Consider the following 16,626-nt stretch of genomic DNA (forward strand, 5'->3'; position numbering starts at 1 on the left):
TGTGGAGAGCTAAGTGTGAACTGGGCCAGGCACAGAAGAGCTAGGCAGGGGTAAGACCAGAATTGGGGATGTCCTCTGGGCCCTGGCTGCTGAGCAGTCCTAGATGGCACCTCTGCCCTGCTGGCTTCTGTACCTCTCAGCCCCAGAGAACCTAAACCGGGGCTAGCCAGGTGGGGTCTGGTTTTCCGCAGCCTGCCAGTCCCATCACTGGCTGGGATTTAGGCTGTATGTGCCCAACAACCATGGCCTGCTGAGGGCAGGAGATGAGTGGGGCGGGTTCCAAGGCTGGGGCAGGCAGCACCTCATGACAGCCTACAGAGCAATTCACACGGCACAGGACTCAGTCATTCAGCTTTATTTCAGTGCTGGTTTTTGGTTCCCTAAGAGCTGCATGAGTGCTAGGCTTCACCACATGACTGGGGGCCCCTTGGGAACTGGGTACTATGGGCAAGATGCCCCTGAAAAGAACTGAAGACAGAGGAATCACATTTCTCTTTTAATACCTCTGGGGAAGGCCCAGGCTAAGGATGCGGGCAGGGACCAGTCCCAGTGCCCCCTGGGGAGAGAAGAGGGAGAAGCTTGGGCACAAACTCCCAGTGGCCCCGCAAGGCTATCATCCCTGGATCTCGCTGGAGTGGGCAGTCTCCTGGGCCAGGGTTGTTCTAGCTTGTTTCTCACTGTACCTAATCAGGGGGCCTAACTGCATTAACAGGCAGCCAGAACCTTCCTACCAAAATGCCTGTAACCTAGACTGCTGCTTGGATTGTGGCCAAGAGGGCCCCGGGCTTGGGAGCTCCTTGGCCCTGAGAGTGAGCAGAGGCTCAGAGAATACACAGCACAAGGGTTACAGTTCCTGGCCTCTTCCCATTGCTGGAGACAATTTAAGACTGAAGGGAAGATGAGAGGAGGGGCCAGCCCTCTACCCTGGCTCATCTGCTTCTGGCGATGTTCCTACAAGGAAAGCGGTAACAGCCTGAAACCCATGGTACCAGGGCCTACCCTGTGTCCACAATCCTTGGTGAGCCCTTCTGCCCACCCATCCACCCGCTCAGCCACTCTGGGCAGACACAGAGCAGAAGCAGCCTGAAGCCCTGAAGCAGGCTTAAGCACAAGTCCTTGGCAGGAATCCCTGCCAGGGTTCCAGGCATAGATCCTGTTCTACCAGCCTCCAGGGCCTAGGGCTTGGCACCTTAGGATTTGAGCATCAGTGTGTTCCTGTGGTTGGAACCCACACCAGCTAGCTCATCCAAAACTAGCCTCATTTTGCCATCTTTGAGACAGGGTGCTGGCCCCAAGCCTACTCATCTAGACTGGATAAATGTAAAGGGTTCAAAGCCCAGATGTTGTAAGAGCTGGAGTGGAGCTCAAGCACAGGAGCCCATCTGCCTGCTCTGGGATGACAGCTGCAAAGGACCGTTTCAGGGGAAGGGCAGAGGGGACGAAAGAGTAGGTGTGCGGGCAAAGGGCTGGAGGAGTGGTGGCCTAGGACAGAAGCACCAGGAAGCCTCTTCTGGTTCAGCACCAGGCTCCCCCAGGGATATCCCCATCTGAGGGGTCTGGCCCCAGACTAGAAGGCTCAACCTGCTCAGCTTTGAGGGTGGGGCGGGCACTGCTGGCAAGATGGGCACTGTGGTTCTACAGTAATATAACCTTATACTACCTGTGCTGAAGACGACAGAACAACATAAAATCCCAATACAGTAACACCATCCTAATGCCGCCCCCTTCCCTACCTCTGAGTGATGGAGGGAAAAGGAGGGAGAGATCCTTGGAAAAATCAGCATAAAACTTGGATCAGCTCAGGAGTAAGGGTCAAAACCCCCCAAATCAACTTGTGGGGCTAGGGGAAGGCCTGGTCTGTCACAGCCCTGGAAATGAATGGAGAGTGCAGGTCTGCCCTCTGGTGGACAGCTGCCGTGCAGCTGGTTCTACAGAGGAAGGGCTGTCTGCGTGGGGAAAGCAGGGGAGACACAAAGCCACAAGCTCTGAAATAGAGCAGGTACAGGCCCCCAAACAAGACCTGGCCCACTCTTCAATGTGTGTGCCCAGGCCCGGCGGCTGTAAACCTGAAACACAGTCTTGAGAGCTGCCTACGGCTGTAAACAAAGGCCCACCTGGCCGTGCAGGGGGCTGAGGGTAGAGATGCCTGGAGTTGCTGCACGCTCAGCCTGCCGCCCAGCCCGGAACCCAGTGGGAAAGACTTCCCTGGCTAAGAGCAAGTGACAGGTCAGTTTTAAGTAAGTTCTGTTCTCTCACAGAAGAAACAAACCCAAAAGAGAAAAAACTTTAACAACAACGTCCATGAAGCTTCGTATCCTTAAGGCGTTCGTTATCAGGAGCAGCAGGGGACAGCAGGGTCCTGCCTGCGCAGGAACCCTCTAGGCAGAGTGCAGTGGGATAACAAACTTGCAGCCAAAGGGCGAGTGGTAGTTGATGCCCACCTCCTGGAAGACCTGCTGGGGAATGCCAATGTCGCACAAATAGATACGGCCTGCGTGCTCCCCCAGTGGCAGAGGCAGGCCCAGTGCCAGTGACCATTTGGCATCAATGCCCTGTTCAACTTCATGCACAGGAGGGTCTATGCTGAGTACTGGTGCCCGGTTCTGGTTGGCCCAGGCCACAGCTGCCTTGTACCAGGGTTGATCCCGCAGGAAGACGTTCTCAGGGCAATCCAGGCAGTTGATGACCAGGTCCACAGGGCTAGTGGGCAGATCTGCAGGTGGAAAGAGTGCCATCTGAAAATCCCTATGAGCAGAGAGCAGCCCAGGCTGGGACTAGGGACCAGGTCGCCCCAAGGGTGTCTTTGCTTTTCCAGACACCACTCCAATGCCTCTCCAAAGGCTGGCCTTCTTAAAGCTGGGCCAGGGCACAGGCCCTAGGAGTTGCAAGCTGGCTGGGCTGAGTGCTAGAGACCAAGTGCATGTCAGCCCAGCAGACCACTGCCCTCCTGGAGTTCTCAGGATGAACCATTGTCCTCCTGAGTGTGCAGAGCTTCTCAGGGCACAAAGCCCTCACCTCCTCTGCCTTCTCAGGCACGCCTCTGTATATCCAACTAATGCCCTGGGCACCTTATGACCTCTGAGAAGGCAGAGTCCACTGTCAAGGTGGCCGTCACAGGGAAATCCCACTCAGGTCCAGCAAAAACAGGAGCTGACTGCTATCTGCTGACTGACCCAAGAAGGGTGAGCAGGTGACAGCGTGCTTATTCTATTCTGGCTGGCCTACTCATTCTACTCTAGCAAGCCTGTCCTCTCTAGTACTCATTATCTCACAGGAATGGGTCCTCCACTCAGCCCAACCTTAATTAAGAATTAAGAGGGTACCTATTACTATTCTCCCAGGCTCCTCTGCTCTAACCAGGCTTCTGGGACAGTATTAGAAAAGGATGTCTCAACAAGTATGTAGATCCTGTACTGGCCTAAGAGGTTAAACTGAGAATAGCATAAATCAGACCAAACTTAATGGTCGTTGAGACTTGTGTCCTGGAGCAGCTGGGATAGGAAAACTTTTGGGCAACAAGAGGAAGAACTGCCTGGAAGGGGGCATCATGTTAAAAATTACAAGAAGGGGGTCGGGCGCGGTGGCTCACGCCTGTAATCCCAGCACTTTGGGAGGCCGAGGCGGGCGGATCACGAGGTCAGGAGATCGAAACCATCCTGGTTAACACGGTGAAACCCCGTCTCTACTAAAAACACAAAAAATTAGCCGGGCGCAGTGGCGGGCGCCTGTAGTCCCAGCTACTCGGGGGGCTGAGGCAGGAGAATGGCGTGAACCCGGGAGGCGGAGCTTGCAGTGAGCCGAGATTGCGCCACTGCACTCCGGGCTGGGTGAAAGAGCGAGACCCCGTCTCAAAAAAAAAAAAAAAAAAAAAAAAATTACAAGAAGGGGAACCCACACCAGGCCCCCTTCCCAGCTCTCAGCCTAGAGTAATAGCATTTCTCAGCTAGAGACTCACAACTTCCCTGCTTAGCATGTGCCACCGTGGGGAGTCCCTGTGGGTGATGAGACTCTCAAGAGTGAGAGTGGCATCCTATCTTCTGTATGCCCACAGGAGCCTGGCCCGAGACTTAGCAGGTGAAGGTTCTGGTCCAGGCTTTGCCCTTGACTCAGCATCTGACCTCTGGTGAAGTCCTTTCTCTGGGCCATATTTGCTCTCTCCAATTCTTCTCACTGCTGTTCTCATTTAAGCCCATTCCAGTCAGACTCTGTCCCTACCACTCCACTTGAGACCACTCGTCAAGCTCACCAGGAGCCTCCACAGAGATGCTAAGTCCAGTGGTCGATTCTGTCTTCCTTTGACCTTAACCTAGAACAGGGCTTGCTGACACAGCTGATCACATGCTCCTTTCTTCACTTGGCTTTCAGCTACCATACTCTCCTGGTTTTCTTTCTCCCTCACTGACCATTCCTGTCCCATCTCCTTGGTTAGGCTCTTTACTCCCTGACTTCTAAATAAAGAGCTCAGTTTTCCAACTTCTGTATCTACTCTCTTCCTATGTGACAGCATATCCAGGCTCCTCATGGCTTAAATATTCCCTACGGCTTGTAACTCTAGGCTGAATCCTTTCACTTCAGATTCATATAACTCCTTCCCTATCAACATTTCCACCTGCATATCCAATAGGTGTCTCAAGCTGAGCTTCTGCTGTTCCTCCCCAAACCTTCTCCATCAAGCTTTCCCATCTCAGTGATCACACCTCAGTTATTGAGGCCAAAAACTTTGGAGCCATTGCCAACTCTTCTTTCTCCCACCCCCCATACATCCAGTCTGTGGATTCTATCTCCAAAACTGATTTAGAAACTAACTACCTTCACCACCTCTGACACTACTACTCTGTCTTAGCCACCATAATCTCTCTCTCCCATGATCACAACAGCATCTTGACACTTCTCTGTACTCCTCTGTGTAGTCTACTCCCAAACAGCACCCAGAATGATCATCTGGAACCTAAATTTGATTATATCATTTCTCTACTTATTCCTTCAATGACTGCCCATCTCACCAGAGTAAAAGCCCAAATCCTTGTGGTCATCCCCAAGGCCCATCATGACCTGACCCTGAAATGTCCAAGTCTCCTACTCTCTACCCAGTCCTCCAACATGCCTCCTTTCCCTGCTTTGTTTTTATCCATATCACTTACTACAGCTACACAAGTATGTTACATATCTTTTTGTTCCTCCTAACCAGAATATAAGCTCCACGGAAGAATGGATTTAAAAAAATCTGTTGCCATATCCCTAGCATCAGGAAGAGTGCCTGTTCAACGAGTATTTGTGGAATGGACCAATGGGTCCCCAGCTCTTCATCTGAGTAGTCGGACAGGAAGAAGCATAAGGGGATGGGAAGTAGTACATTACTGTTCTAAGACTCCTTAGAGGCGAAGCACCATCCTTACACACGTAGTGCCTTTCCACCTGTCGCCACTGGGTGGCATGACGAGACCATCAAACTGCTAAGGAGGGAGGAGGCCTTCAGCCCAGCCCTGCATAAGTGCTCACCTTTGAGGCTAGACACTTGTTGGCCTTGGGTCTTGCTGAAGAGCGACAGCTCGTTGGTGATAGATTCCAACATCTTGACAAAATTGGGCAGGAAAAGGATGACCTGGACATCATGGTTGGCCAGGTGCCTTCCACAGCTGATACCCTGAGCCCCCTTCACATGAGGTCCACACAGTAGAGCCACTGTAGGCCTCTGATGAACATTTTTGGGATTCAACCTGGAAAAGAAGGTGAAGAAGCAGTATCAGCTACAAACTTGCCAATCCCTTGCACCCTATACCAGACAAATTGCCTGTAGCACCTATTGGTCTCAGATCTCTTACCCACTGCTCACGAAGTCCCAGGCTCCAGAGGGGGACAAAATCCACTGCAGGCCAGGTCTATAGGGTGGCACTCCCGTTGTCCCAAACCCCAGCCTCACGTCATTGCTGGGTCCTCCCACTAAGTGGTTCAGCCAGATCTTGCTCCACACAACACTGTTGCCAGAACACCGCTTTGCTGACCCATGAACACTTAGTAGTTCCTCTGCAGCCTTCTCTGCTCTTCTTCCCCAACAATGTGTCTGCTTCACTCCAGCAGCGCTGGTCTCATCCTCCCCTGCACTTGTAAGGCTCTTTCCTGCTTATGCTCAAACTACATCCCCTGCCCAGAAAGCCTTTCACTTTCCAAACTCTGAACCGCCTTTTCTTGGAGATCCAGCTCAAGGCTTACCTCTGCTGGGATTACTCTGGCTCATGCCTTTACCTCTCCTCAACTCCTAATAAGCTCACAGCAAGTACCATAGCTCTCCATTCTCAGTCAGTTGCCAATGGTTCTCTTTACTGAGCTTAGTAGCTTACTCAAGTTAATGAAAGCAATGCTGCAGGCATTAACAGTACCTATTTCATAGAATGCTGTGCAGATTATTGGATGCCCAGCACTTAGCAGTGCCTAACACAAAGAAGGTAAAGTACTCAGTCAGTGCTGACCATGGAGGAGGCGCAGGCCAAGGGTTACCTGGCCTCCTAGGCTAGCAGCTGCCTTGGATGAAGTAGTCACTTCCAGTTTTCTGCTATTCAAAGCTGAGACTCCTCTAGACTCAGAGAAGCCATAAATAAGGAGATAAAAAGGATTAGCCTCGGAGCTGTGCCCAACTCATAGGCAGCACAGTTGGCTCACGGGGCAGCAAGGTAGGGAGGAGATGGACGGCAGGGCCATAGGTCCCTGCCTAGTGGCAGAGCAATGATAGTCACTTACCGGTTTCCCAAAGGGAGGAAGATGACAAGATGTTGTCAAGCTAAGAGGAGCTTCGTAACTGCCCCCATTCCCAAACACATTTTGGAGAATTTAACAATCTACTCTATATTCCAGACACCAAACCATTCGCCTTCCCATTTCTGCATTTAGAGGAAATATGATGAGAATTGCTCCCTTCAGAGGATGCTGCAGAGTTGTGGAATCTGACTCACTTTGTTCTCTAAAGGGGTTCTTCCTCTCAGGGAGAACCTCTCCCGCCCCCAATCAAAAGAAGCAGAGCACAACATTCACACACCCAGCGGCAAGGTGTAGAGTATATGGGCACTGGAAACGTACCTATGTGGATTAGAGGCCTGGCTGGACTGTGTACCAACAGTATCATGTGGGCAAGTCCCTCAGCTCTCTGAGCCACAGTGTGCTCATCCAAAAACACAGGGCTATTATTTGGCTTTGAGGTGAAGTTATGAGGACCACATTAAATTATGTTGTGAAAGCACTGTGGAACACTGCATGGCACCTGCCATACATTAAACTTCAAAATTACTAACCACGGGTCTGATTTCTCAACATCAGCAACTGCTGCAAAGGACAGGAGATGGACCTTTGGATAGTTCAGACACTAAGAGAAAAGATTGGCACAAGGACAGCCAGCCCCAAGAAGCTGGCTAGAGAGGAGTGTGACTTGGTAAGGACATTCAGCTCCTGCCCCAAAACTAATGTTTCTGGGAAGCCACTTAATGGTCTCAAAGTGCCTCCAACAGCGGCTCCAGGAGGAGGTGCAGGAGACACCAGACACACAGGCCTGATGCTCTTTCAGAGGGCACCTCACACTACCCCCTCCTGTAGGCATTTCCCTGGCTCTTCTTCCCTGGCACAGGAGAGCCCAAGGATCTAACAGCTAGGAAGCAGGCCTGAATCAAAGGACAAGGAAAAACTAACACTCCAACCCCCAACTCGAATAGGATGAGGGAGGTGGAAATCTTACATCTGGCTTGGACTAAGCCTGCTTGAATTAAGATCACTTCAGAATCAGGAGATGCTTTCCATCCAAACACACTATCAGGCCCAGAGAATGAAAACAGGCTGGAGTGAGGAGCTACAGGATTTACCTGCAACATCAGTTTTCTGGCAAGGACTCCCAAACACCATGGCTGGAAGCACAAGCCAAGGACCAGGTTCTATTTCGCAAACAGGGAAGGGGCCCTGTGGGAAGCAACATCCTATCATGTGAAGCTTTGGATCTGTGAGTGCTGCTCAGGGAAAGGAGGCTTTCCTTGCCCCACTGAACCCAGATCTGCCCTGCTCTTTGGAAGCCGCCTCCCGACTCCAGACACCACTCTCCCACAAGGTTGCCCACATCCTCCTCTTTACCGACAAATCCAATAGGCACTTGTCAACTCTAATTTTGATTGATCTCTCAGCAGTACCACTGCCGGCCATTCCTTTTTTCTTCAAAGACTATTTCCTTGGTTCTTACACACTACCCTTTTGGTTTCTTACCTCTCTTGCCTTCTTCTTCATCCTCCTAACTGTGCCTTACATGCCGATGTTCCCCAGAATCCCACCCTAGGCCCTTTCTTTTCACACCTTCTCCTTACATGATCTCATCTACTCTTACACCATCTACAAGCTGACAACTCCTAAATCTCTACCATCAGCTAAGACCCTTTTCTGAACTTCAGATCCTTTTTTTTTTTTTTTTGAGATGGAGTCTTGCTCTTGTTGCCCAGGCTGGAGTGCAGTGGCGTGATCTCAGCTCACTGCAACCTCGTCCTCCCAGGTTCAAGCAGTTCTCCTGCCTCAGCCTCCTGAGTAGCTGGGACTACAGGCACCTGCCACCATGCCTGGCTAATTTTTATATTTTTAGTAGGGACAGGGTTTCGCCATGTTGGCCAGGCTGGTTTTGAACTCCTGACCTCAAGTGATCTGCCCGCTTTGGCCTCCCAAAGTATAGGGATTACAGGTGTTAGTCACCGCGCCTGGCCTAAATTTCAGATCCTTATAGCTAAGAGACTATTTGGATATCTCACAGGTATTCCAAACTCCACACATCCAAAACAAAACCCACCATCTCTCCTAAACCTGCTCTTCTTCCCATGTTTCCTATCACAGTGAATGTTACCACCATCCAATCAGATGTCCAGGCTAGAAAACTTGAAGTTCACTGATTTCTGACATTATACTTTCCATTACCTCTAAAATCCATTCAATTACCTTGCCCTGCTGAATTTACCTTAAAAACAACAACAAAAAACCCATCTGTCCACTTCTCTTTCTTTTTTTAAGAGACAAAAAAAAAAAAAGAGAGAGACAAAGTCTCACTATGTTGCCCAGGCTGGCCTCGAACTCCTGGGCTCAAGCAATCCTCCCACCGCAGCCCCTGGAGTAACTGGGATTATAGGCATGCGTCACCAAACCTGATTTGTCCACTTTTCTGATCCCTGCTTCCCTAGTTGGGCCACCATCACTTGGCCCTGGCTCAGTTTTCTAAGTTTTGCAGTTTTCTACCTGATCTCACTGCCTTCAGTCTTGCCTCCATTGAATCTACTGTCCTCATTGTAGCTAAAAATCATCTTTTTAAAACACAAGACTAACCATAGCTCTACTGAAATCTCTTCAGCAGCTCCCTACCACTCAGCTGTACTGAGGCCCTACTTTCCAGCCACACAGTGACTTACGGATTGCCAACAACCATGTGCCATGGTCTCTCGATTCTCTCTGCCCTTGGCACATGCTACTCCCTGTACTTAGAATACCTTCTTCTTGGCCAGGTGCAATGGCTCACACCTGTAATCCCAGCACTCTGGGAGGCAGAGGCACACAGATTACCTGAGGCCAAGAGTTTGGGACCAGCCTGGACAACATGGCGAAACCCTGTCTCTACCAAAAACACAAAAAATTAGCTGTGCATGGTGGCACATGCCTGCAGTCTCAGCTACTTCATGAGGCTGAGGTGGCAGAATCGCTCAAGCTCGGGAGGTGGAAGTTGCAGTGAGCTGAGATTGTGCCACTGTGCTCCAGCCTGGGTGACAGAGTGAGAACCTGTCTCAAAAAAAAAAAAAAAAGAATGCCTTCTTCTCGCTTGCCCCTGTTAATCACCCCTTGTTCGTCAGGGCTCAGCTTGGATGCCACTGCTCCAGAAGGGTTTCTCCAGCCTGGGGCAATAATATGGCTTACTGGAGAATTTTGTTTCCTCTACCACAGCACTATACTTTCTAGAGACCTCACTGGGCTACTAGTGGAAAGGCACAGTATTTTATTCTTCGTGTCTCCGGTATCTAGCAGAAGGTCTGGCACCTGGTATCAGTCTGTCTACAAATAAAATAAGGCACTGCCCTTGATATATGAGCATAAGGGGCAGGTGAGAAGGTGCCAAACTCCAGCTCCCCTACTCAGCTGTCAGTGTGGTTCTGGAAGCTCTCAGGTATGGAGACTGATTTGCATCCCAGCCGTGCAAAGTAAATGATGAGTGCCAAAGGCCAGGTCTCCGAAGGTTCCTAGAAGGAAGGCTTCTGATAGTTAGCAGGAGTCTCAGGCCAGATGGCTGCTATCAGGAAAGAGAGGGTCAAAAGGCAGCTTGCCAGAAGAAGAATGAGGACATCTAGGAGATAGGTCTAAGGAGGGGCAAAGAAACCTCACAGCATCCAAGAAAGTGACTTCAGAGAGATACTCCCATCAGATGGGCAGAAACTGCCTAATGAACTCGTGTGTGTGTATGGGAGGCACTGTGGTGGTGGCCAGGCAGAGCATCCTTACTCCACATTGAGTCCCTGCCAGTTTACAGGCATTTACCTGTTGGGTCCTCCAAGGAGGGTCAGTGCCATCTGACTGGCACACACACCTGTCATCTCCAGTCTCCGCTCCAGGGTCAGCCCATGCTTCTCAGCCACAGACAACAGCTTTTTATGCAGCTCATAGGAAACACTTGGGACAACCAGGCCAGAGTCTGCAGTTCAAAAGGAGAAGAGAAAGGGAAAGTGACTACAGAAACCAGGTCCAAACTGGGTATACTCTATCCAAGATTCTGCAAATGCCAACATTTTACCATGGACCACCCCTGGCCCATCCTCTTCATCTTCCGGGACTAAGGCACACTCTGCAGCTCTGCAAAGCTCAAGTAGTGACTGGTGAACCAAGTAACAACTTGTTCCAGGTCACCACAGAGTGGGGACAAACTTAAGCTCCCTTAGCAGTTTAGCTTTAGACCACGAAGGCCAAATCTACCAGGATATATTTAGTGCTATCGAGACCAGCACACAGCCTATAACAGCAACCCATCAGGCACATGAGAAGAGAACATGATTTTCCCAAAGTGGGGGAAATGCCATCTTGGGCAGAGGGGTTTCCTCACAAGCAGGCCCCTTGTCCTTCCTGAGAAGTGGAACCGACACAGACACTAGCTAACCCTAACGGCCCTCTGGTCCCTGCTGTTCTCCTCAACTGTAGGGCAGGAGGACTTGTTCCATCTGCTTCCCTCTTCCTCTTCCTTCTCTCTTCTATTTACCCCTTCCTTTTTGATTAAGAAACTCTGCTAGCAAAGTTGTTTTCTCAAATAATTTATCATTTTCTCCCCATCTGAGTTGGGTGTAACCCAATACTCACGAAACAGGGAAGGAGTACAAGTTAAGTAAGCTATGGCTGGCTTTAAAAAAGGGTAACTTTTATAAAAGTTGGGGAGAATTAGTCACTGAGAGTACACTGTGGAAAATACTTGGTTTTTCAAGGCTCAAAGCCAACATCTACAGCAGCTGGTGTATGTGAAGAAATCTATAGTATTATTATATGCACCAGTGTCAACATACCAGGAAAGAAACAGCAAACCCAAAAATCTGGATCTGCAATGGACAGCTCTTACCGTGACAACCAAGGTATTGCTCCCTCCAAGAAGCAAATGCCATCTTACAAATGCCAAAGCCACTGGGCTGACCAGCAGACCCTTTCCCAAAGAGCCCCACTTGGCTTCACCGGCCAGTGGACCAACCAATGCAGATTCCAATCAGCAAGCCACTGTGGGACTGCATGTCACTTGCTTCGTCCAGCTAGACCAGGTACCTTTTTAGATCCTCTGTCCTCAACTATACTGGACTGTCAACTGCCTGAGGTAAGGAAATTAATCTTTTACTTCTTCAGCCTTCGCCTTCTCAACTTGTTCCAGCTACACTTATCAACGGAGTTGAGTTCTTATCAGGTACTCAGACATATAAATGATGCAAACCTGGTGCCATTTCTGGTCTGGCCTAACTCTAAGGTAGAAGAGTTGGGGAATAAAAGTTAATAAAAGTTTTCAGTACATTTATCTCATTCCATCGTTCCAGAGCCCTGTCTTAGAAAAATCTGTTTTCTTCGCTGGTCCTGTCAGGAGAAATCTCTTGAGGTTCTATCAGGTCCAGTCCTACCTGCATATTCTTAAAACCATAGAGAATGAGGCTATAGCTTCATGTTTTAACAACAGGAAACCAAGCACAAAGACTGAACCTATAGGACCCAGGTCTGTATCCTCTCAGGGAAGGCAGAATAACAATGTCATGTAATGATGATGATAAAAAATGTCTAACATATCAAATAAACATTATCCTGTTGACTAACTGAGCCCCTCTACCTGCCCAAGTCCTATTCCTGGGCTGGGGAGAGGCAACAAACAGTGCCATTAGGAGCACTGAGTCTCTCCTCCCACCTCTTTCTGAAATGTCAGTCATTGGTATCTCAGATGCCAGTGCTGGAGGCTGCAGCCTGACCTTGCATGTCAACAGCTGATTAAAACAGCCATTTTTATGGCCTGCTTCAGACACGCACATAGTATCAGAACTAATTAGGCTGAACAATTTTCAAAAGTCCTAAGCCACTAACAACTCAAACCTGTCAGACAAGTCACGCACCTGACTACTTCAAACACCCTCTTTACCTGCAGAGTCACGCAAGGCAGAGCTTTCACTCGTCTATGCATTTCTTCACCTATTTATCAGAACTCTTTCTGTTAGATTTGAAATGGGGCAGGGCAGTGAGTCTTGGGCCTGCTACTCCACAAATCAAGCATTCTTTCTAGGTCTGGCTCTTGTGCTACGTTACAGGCAGGCAGCCCCTCCCCTGCCCCCTCATTCTGAGGGCTCTCTGGGAGCAGGCAGAAGCATTTTCTGCTAGCTGTGCCCTCATAGTCCTTAAGAGTACAAAACTTAATGGTACAGGAGAGGAGACATCACCCCCCACCGGCTGGCTAGATGCTGCTGCTGGAAGCTGTGAGTCTCTTACCATCTCCTCACTGATCTTTGTTGGGGGAAGGGGCACTGTTGGTGAATCAGCATATTTTTGCAGCCTGGAGAAAGACAAAGGCAAGAGCCTTTCTGCTCAGAGTCTGGCAGTTATGGGGTCTAGAACTCTACTGTGATTCTTCCTCTGAAAGGAACGTACAAACACCACAAAATGTTCCTTTTAAACATTTATACATGTAAGTCCAACCAGTTGGACTGGCTTATCAGAAACAGACCAAGGGAATAAAATAAATTCCAAAGGAAAGGAACCAAGAACATAGCGTGTAAATTGCAAACAACAACACTGCTACTGCCAAAGCCTGAACATGGGCCAAGTCTAATTATGTTTGAGTTGGGAGGTAGATCTTTATTGTTCGGGAATCAAGGCAGTAAAATCAGTTGGTAGGGTTTCTTTGAGCATTAATATGTATTTTACAGCTGCTGGTGAAACAAGAAAGGGAGAGATAATTATAACCAGATCGTGACAAGCAGAGAACTTCTTAGGATCTGATTGACTTTAGGGTATCAAGGAAGACAACAAGTACACTCAGTACAGGCCAGGAAAGAAAACTCCTCCTTGCACACCTGATTTCCACTGCATGAGGCTGGGGCTGTCTCTTCAGACCATGGAACACAGTGGTCCAGCAGTGCACGTGCTGGCTGCAGTCTGCCCCTTGTCAGGTCATCACTTTGGCACTGCTCATTCCAGCACACAGCATTTCAGGCCTTTCCCTCTCTTATGGACACATATGCGCGTCCCCACTCCCCCCTACACAGACACCCTTCAGTAGTACCATGTCCAAGGTTCCTCTCTCCTTCAGACCTGCCCAGTCTTTCTGTTGTGTAACAAGGCTCTCACAACAAAGTGTTATCTCAGATCTAACTCAATCCTCTCACTGATTGGCCCTTTAATTGGAAAGGCTGCATGTGTCCCAAGTCTTATCAATAAGGAGCACAGCTCATTTACAGGCATGGGATTTCTCCAGGACTATGACTTCTGACTCTCTTCTGCGGCAGTCAACAAAACTGAGTGCTGATGTCACACTGGTTCCTTTAGGGATATAAATCCACTGGTAAATTTATACCCCCTGACCAGCAATGTCCAGACAGTCCCTGGAGATCTACACTAAAGCTACCACAAACTGGTAGTAATGCAATTTAGTGTCAAGTGTTCTCTGAAGGAAGGATTTGTTATAAGAAACCTAACTACACATTCACGATACTCTTTATTATGACCCACAAGACCTGCTGTGATCTGGCCCGTCTACCTCACTACCTTTACCTGGTACCCAACATGTACCCCAGACCCCTTGGCCACCTTCTGGTTCCTAAATTCTCCAAGTTCCTTCTGGCCTCAAGAGACAGTTCCCTTCACATGCTTTCTCCATCCCAGCACTTTATTCTCTCTTCTGGGGCTCTATTCTCTTTTCCAACGCTACCCCTACACAGCGGGCTCCTCATCTGTCAGGTGTCAGCACGCTGCTTACTTCCCTTCATTGTATTCAATACATCTGACTCCACTCTTAAGTGGGAGTTGAACAATGAGAACACATGGACACAGGGAGGGGAACATCACACACCGGGGCCTGTCAGGGGGTGGAGGAGGGATAGCATTAGGAGAAATACCTAATGTAGATGATGGGTTGATGGGTGCAGCAAACCACCATGACACACGTGTATACCTATGTAACAAACCTGCACATTCTGCACATGTATCTCAGAACTTAAAGTGTGTATATCTATATATATAGATATACACACACACATATATATATACACACACACACATATATATATTATATATATAAAAATCTGGGCCGGGCGCGGTGGCTCACGCTTGTAATCCCAGCACTTTGGGAGGCCGAGGCGGGTGGATCACGAGGTCAGGAGATCGAGACCACGGTGAAACCCCGTCTCTACTAAAAATACAAAAAAATTAGCCAGGCGTGGTGGCGGGCGCCTGTAGTCCCAGCTACTCGGAGAGGCTGAGGCAGGAGAATGGTGTGAACCCGGGAGGCGGAGCTTGCAGTGAGCCGAGATTGCGCCACTGCACTCCAGCCTGGGCGACAGAGCGAGACTCCGTCTCAAAAAAAAAAAAAAAAAAAAAAAATCTGACTCCCCGCCTCTTCCCTTCCCCACTTACAACTAGATCAGCCCCATGTCCACAGTGGACCTCATTCCTTCATACTAAAGCTCCACTGGAACAAGCTTTGAACTTTAAGAGGCAAAGAACTGCTCAACAAGAAACTTACTAATTATGGCCGGGCGCGGTGGCTCACGCTTGTAATCCCAGCACTTTGGGAGGCCGAGGCGGGCAGATCACGAGGTCAGGAGATCGAGACCATGGTGAAACCCCGTCTCTACTAAAAATACAAAAAAAATTAGCCGGGCGTAGTGGCGGGCGCCTGTAGTCCCAGCTACTCGGAGAGGCTGAGGCAGGAGAATGGCGTGAACCCAGGAGGCGGAGCTTGCAGTGAGCCGAGATTGCGCCACTGCACTCTGGGCGACAGAGTGAGACTCCGTCTCAAAAAAAAAAAAAAAAAAAAAAAAAAAAAAAAAAAAAAAGAAACTTACTAATTATGAAGGGAAAAATTATCTTTACAAGGAAGAAATCTAGTGGTCAACACCTTACCAAGTGGTCAAACAGCCCCAGTGATGGGACAAGGGGATACAATGTACTCCCTGATGTGATGTACTCCCTGATGTGACGCCTTGAGAAAGACACAGCCCTACCAAAATCCTAGAAAACATGTTTAAGATGAATCAGATCAAAAGGAAACAAACAACACATCAAAACTAAGACATTCTGCAAATCAATTGGCCTAGATTATTCACTAATATCAGTATCACAAAGGACAACAAAAGTTGTAGGAACTGTTCTAGTTTAAAGGAAACAGAAGAGATATGACAGCTGAATGTAATGTGCAATGCATGATTAAAAATACAGCTATAAAGGATGTTACTGGGATAATTGGGAAGTTTTGCATACGGAGTATATTAGATTTTTGTAATAATTTAAATTTTGCTGAGAGCAATCTTGTAGTGTGGTTGTGTAGAGCAATATATATCACACTGAATTTATGTGCTGTGGAAGTATTTAGGGATGAAATCTAATGATGAGTACAACTAAATCTCAGATGGTTCAGAAATGTGTGTGTGTACTCGTATGTATTTATTTTATATAAAACAAACATGTCACAATGTTAACTGGTGCATCTAAATGAAGGGTATATGGTTGTTCATTATACTATTCTAGCAATTTTTCTGTGTTTGAAATTTTTTCCAATAAAAAAAGTTGAGGGGCGTGGTGCCAGGCAAGTGGCTCATGCCCAGCTAAAGAGTAATCCCAGCACTTTGGGAATCAAAGGGTGGGCAGATCACTTGAGCTCAGGAGTTCGAGACCATCCTGGGCAACATGGTGAAACCCTATCTCTACTAAAAATACAAAAAAAAAAAAAAAAAATTAGCTGTGGGTGGCAGCACACATCTGTGGTCCCAGCTACTAGGGAGGCTGAGGTCGGGGAAGCCCAGGAGGCAGAGGCTGCAGTGAGTTGAGATCGTGCCACTGCACTCTATCTAGCCTGGGCAATAGAGTGAGACCTGTCTCAAAAAAGAGTTGGGAAGGAAAAAGGGAAACAAAGTTAAG

At 48.7% G+C, this 16,626-nt stretch overlaps 1 protein-coding gene across 3 annotated transcripts in view; it reads right to left on the reverse strand.

Moving 5' to 3' along the window:
- Positions 1 to 340: 340 nt before the first annotated feature.
- Positions 341 to 16,626, reverse strand: part of EDC3 (enhancer of mRNA decapping 3) — a 67,346-nt gene continuing 51,060 nt past the window's right edge. For all 3 annotated transcript variants that reach the window (XM_030814763.1, XM_030814764.1, XM_030814765.1), the window contains 3 exons: positions 10,528 to 10,681; positions 5,500 to 5,717; positions 341 to 2,713 (listed from right to left, as the gene is read on the reverse strand). In XM_030814763.1, coding sequence (XP_030670623.1) covers positions 2,379 to 2,713; positions 5,500 to 5,717; positions 10,528 to 10,681 — 707 coding nt within the window. In that variant the 3' untranslated portion in view covers positions 341 to 2,378. The remainder of the gene's footprint in view (positions 2,714 to 5,499; positions 5,718 to 10,527; positions 10,682 to 16,626) is intronic.

The sequence above is a fragment of the Nomascus leucogenys genome, chromosome 6 (genome assembly GCF_006542625.1).
Source record: "Nomascus leucogenys isolate Asia chromosome 6, Asia_NLE_v1, whole genome shotgun sequence".
Taxonomy (NCBI): Eukaryota; Metazoa; Chordata; class Mammalia; order Primates; family Hylobatidae; genus Nomascus; species Nomascus leucogenys.